Consider the following 4,136-nt stretch of genomic DNA (forward strand, 5'->3'; position numbering starts at 1 on the left):
GGCTGCCCGGGTTTCCCTGGGACCTGTTTTTCTTCCCTGCAGTTTCCTGGAGCCAAATGGCTCCTGCCTGCCTGCTCGGGGTCTGCAGCCTGCTCTGTGCCTGGTCAGTGGTGATGGGACATCCCTGCAGTCTCGACCAACAGGTACGGGGGACAAAATGGCTCTGGCGTGGGCAGCAACGGGGGGGCGGGCAGGGGCACCCCACTTCCACTCCTGCCAGCACAGCCGGGGTGTCGGCACCGTGTGCCTGCAGGGGCCCTGGCAGGCAGCTCCTGCTCTGCACAGCTCGAGAGACAACGAGCACTGAAAACCCACCGGAGCAAGCAGAGTTAACAAGGAGAAGGGCTGTGCCACCAGCCACAAGGGTGGTTCACTCACCTGGAGCCATGCTGTCCTGCTCCCAGCCCTGCAGCACCCCTGCTCCTGGTCTCCAGCTGAACACGTCATGTTGTCCAGCCTGTTCTCCAGGGCACAGCAGGGCTGTCAAAGCTCTGCCTGAGCCATGACACTGGGGACTCTGGGGGTCTCTTGGCTGCAGCCATAACGCCAGTAAGGGGTGCATGGTGAGCAGCAGCGAGGCATGTCCTCTCCAGGACACAGCGATTCAGTGACTGAAGCCAGGGTCAGGGCAACCATGGGGTCAGGATCACTGGGTGCCTGGCAAGGGTCAGGAAATATAACAAGTCATCCCACCAGGACAAGCACTGCAGCCCGCAGCTCGGCTGTACTGGGCGGGAGTGGGAGGAGGCAGGAAAAGCAGCTGTTGTGGGTGAACAGCACAGGGCAGCACTGCCCACCAAGCTCTCAAGATACCCCATCAGAAGGTTTGCAATGGTTACTCCAGCCTCTCCGAGCCCAGCCCTGTCTGAGTTCAACACAGGACCTGGTGTCCCTGTGGCTTGGCTCTGTTATAACCCAGTCCTTGGCAGCCCAAGCTTATAAGTGCACATCTGTTCCTGTAGCAAGCAGGGAGAGCAGGACTCGACAGGAGATTGAGGCGAACAGGAGGATGAAAGGAGGGCTGATTATGCAAGAGCAAAGAAGTGGAAATGCTGGCTAGCTGGAAACAGCTGGACCTAGAAACCCAGTACTTCCAGCACGGCATCTCTGCCTGTGGATCCCAAACCTGGCATTGAGCAGGAGCCTGTGCCTGCTCAGCCAAACTTAACTGCTGGCCCGCTCTCTGACACCTTCAGTTTGGGCAGCTGGCCCTCCCCCACATAGAGCCCAGGCAGGAACGACACATGCTGGGGACTGCTCCCCCACATCAGCTTGAATTCGGCTACCCTGTTTTTCAGAGATCGGTACATCCAGCATGCACTGCTGGCCTTTTGGGCAGCAAAGGGTCCCTGGTCCATTTTGATTACTAGTATAGCCACAGCCAGCCTGCACTAAGCTCTGCCACTCACCGTGTATCCTCAGAAATGCGGGAGTGCTGGAGGTGTTGGTGCAATATCCTGCACAGGCCCCAGGGAGAGCTCCGGACACAGGTGCCTAGTCCAGGTGCCCTCCACACTGCAGCCCAGCCGGCTCTGGTGCCTGCCTGCCCCTGCAGCAGACGGGGGTCTCACCTGCTTCCCTGCTCCGCTTGGGAGGATGGAGGATGCCCTTGTGTCACACAAGAGCTGCCTGAGGGTTGGAGGTGGAGATCTGGGGGAGGAAGAGGAAGACCCTCTGCAAAGCTGTCCAGTATGCCAACTGCCTGGTGAGGGAGGACAGGAGGGCAACAACCTGGTCCCTTTGCACCCATCTCACCTATTTTGGTTTCCCCACAACTCTCCGTGCTCCACCTCTACTCCTTCAGTTGGCTGCTGTCAGTCCCGGGCTGTCCTACTCATCTTTCTCAATTTATCCTGGCCCACACCAGACTGGCAGCCCATCTGTTTTTTCAATTTGTTTGTATCTTTCCCTTTTTAAACTCTGCAAGGGTAATTAATTAAGACATTTGAACTTCCGGGGAGTCTCTGTTTAGAGATCCTCCCCATCATGGAGGGCCCATTTCAGACATCAGCTCTTGTCTCAGGGATGGGCTGACTGCAACTCGAGGAGCCTCCTGCACGCTCCAAGCCTTCCAAGCAACATCACCGGTTTGGACCTCTCCTTCAACTCCTTGGTTGTGCCCCGTCATGGGACTCTTTTGATGCATTTCCCTTCCCTGCACTCCCTCAACCTCTCTAGCAATGCCCTGCTGGCACTCAGTCCAGCAGTCTTCTCCAACCTCAGGGCACTGCGTTTGCTGGACCTCTGCAGCTGCAGCATCACCTCCCTCCACATGGACGCATTTGAGGGCTTGGGAAGCTTGCACACACTGCTCCTGAGAAACAACAGTTTGCAGGATCTTGAGGTCCCTTTCTTACTGCCGCTGAAGGCTCTTTTCCACCTGGACCTGCGGCACAATGCACTGGTCTCTGTGGACACTTGGAGCCTGCAGCTGATGGAGGCAGTCCCGCAGGTCCAGCTGGAAGGGAACCCCTGGGTCTGCAACTGCACCGCACACCCTCTGCAGCAGTGGCTGCAGCACAGGCAAGGTGAGTGGACAGGGGAGGGTGGCAAGAGAGGTGTGGGGCAGGAGCAACCCTGGGTGCAGGAGTCCCGCTTGACCCTTTTGTTCCAGCTCCTGGGTGGGCTCTGAGATGGGTCTCCAGGGACCTCTCACACCCTGTTGAGGGACAGTGAACCCAAAGGTGATGCGTCAGTTCCTTGCTTGCAGTTACATACAATACCAAAGATTTCTAGGAATGAGAGGAGGAAAATTCAGCCTCTCTCCTGGAAAAGGGGCTGCACGTACACTTCGGCCCCTAAATCTACCTGTATGTATCTATGTCGAGGGACCGCACTTCCAAGAGCTGCTGAGTACTTGGCAGCGACTCCTGTGGAGCTGGATCAGGCTCTAACCCCCCTGAGCTTATCTCCCAGGTGAGAGCAGCCCTGCAGCAGCAGGGTTTCTATCACTATCCATGAATTTGGCATTATCCAGTTAAAAGTAGCCCACTAATCACATTCACATGCTCACACGGTTTCTTGGTCAGTGAATTTTTTTCTTTCTTTGTGCCTTACAACATGCTGACGGCTGGCAAGGCTGGAGGGCAGACCTAGGAGCACCTTGCGATACATCCCATCAACTCAGGAGCAAGCAGGGATTGTCTTCTCTAAACTGGGGAGGGGATGGGTGAAGACCACCTGTCCCACCTTAGCCTGCGTGTCTCCTAGCTATGCAGGTGACCTGTGCATTGCCTCCGAGGCTGCGGGGCCGGGAGGTTGCAGCTCTGGATTCCCAGGACCTGGGCTGCTGGATAAAGCGGCGGTTTCCTCGGGAGGACAGCACGGCACAGCAGATCACAGTTACCCACAGCAACAGTAAGTTGTGAAGCTACAGAGGCATCTGTAAGGTCTATCTCCCTCCAGCCCTCCGCCACCCCAGAGGGGACCGCAGGTGGAGCCCCCTTGCTCTGCCCTGCAGTCCCAGGGTCTCAGGCTGCCTGGTCACCAGTGGTGCAGTGGCTTGGTGGGGAGAGTGGCCACCGCCTGGAGGTGTTTGCTGGCTTTGCAACAGAAAAGTTAGCAGGTGCCACAAAGCTACACAGAGCGCAGACTCCATGGTGATGGGTACCAGTGTCAGACAGCTGTGCGGCAGTTCTCCCCGCGGGGTTCACACACTCTTGGTAGCTAGCTCTTGGTGAAGAGCATTTATATTGCTCCTAACCAAAGCAATCCAGTGCTGGCTGTGTGCCGCTGGCATGCACGGGGCTGGCTGCTGAGGACTGCTGGCTATACTGCAGCCTGACCTGCTGTGCCCTGACATGCCTTTCCTGCGCCGTAGCCACTACGCCACCCACCGGGAAGGGGGGAAGGAGCTGGCCATACCTGGTGGGCTTCCTGGTGGCAGCAATCGGCATCTCCATCCTGATCGCGCTGGCTGCCAAGTGCAAGCTCTTCCACAAGAACTTCGCCAGCTACCGCCACCGACCACTGCCTGAAACCAGCTCGATCAGAGGCAGCCCCATGGAGGACAGCAGTAGCTGGAACAGGGGCTCCTCAGGCCAGGGAGTCTGTGAGAGCCACCCCATGCCTGGTGCTGCTGACCTGCAAGCTGAGGATGATGATGGCTTCATTGAGGACAACTACATACCGACAAG

At 57.5% G+C, this 4,136-nt stretch overlaps 1 protein-coding gene across 1 annotated transcript in view; it reads left to right on the plus strand.

Annotated features, from left to right (window-relative positions):
* The first annotated feature begins 41 nt into the window (after positions 1 to 41).
* LOC104498251 (chromosome unknown open reading frame, human C1orf210) overlaps positions 42 to 4,136 on the plus strand; it is a 4,333-nt gene continuing 238 nt past the window's right edge. The window contains exons 1-4 of the mRNA XM_010141607.1: positions 42 to 143; positions 2,024 to 2,528; positions 3,211 to 3,357; positions 3,821 to 4,125. Of these exons, the coding sequence (XP_010139909.1) occupies positions 57 to 143; positions 2,024 to 2,528; positions 3,211 to 3,357; positions 3,821 to 4,125 (1,044 nt within the window). The 5' untranslated portion in view covers positions 42 to 56. The remainder of the gene's footprint in view (positions 144 to 2,023; positions 2,529 to 3,210; positions 3,358 to 3,820; positions 4,126 to 4,136) is intronic.

Source organism: Buceros rhinoceros, unplaced genomic scaffold, assembly GCF_000710305.1.
Source record: "Buceros rhinoceros silvestris isolate BGI_N320 unplaced genomic scaffold, ASM71030v1 scaffold24208, whole genome shotgun sequence".
Lineage (NCBI taxonomy): Eukaryota > Metazoa > Chordata > Aves > Bucerotiformes > Bucerotidae > Buceros > Buceros rhinoceros.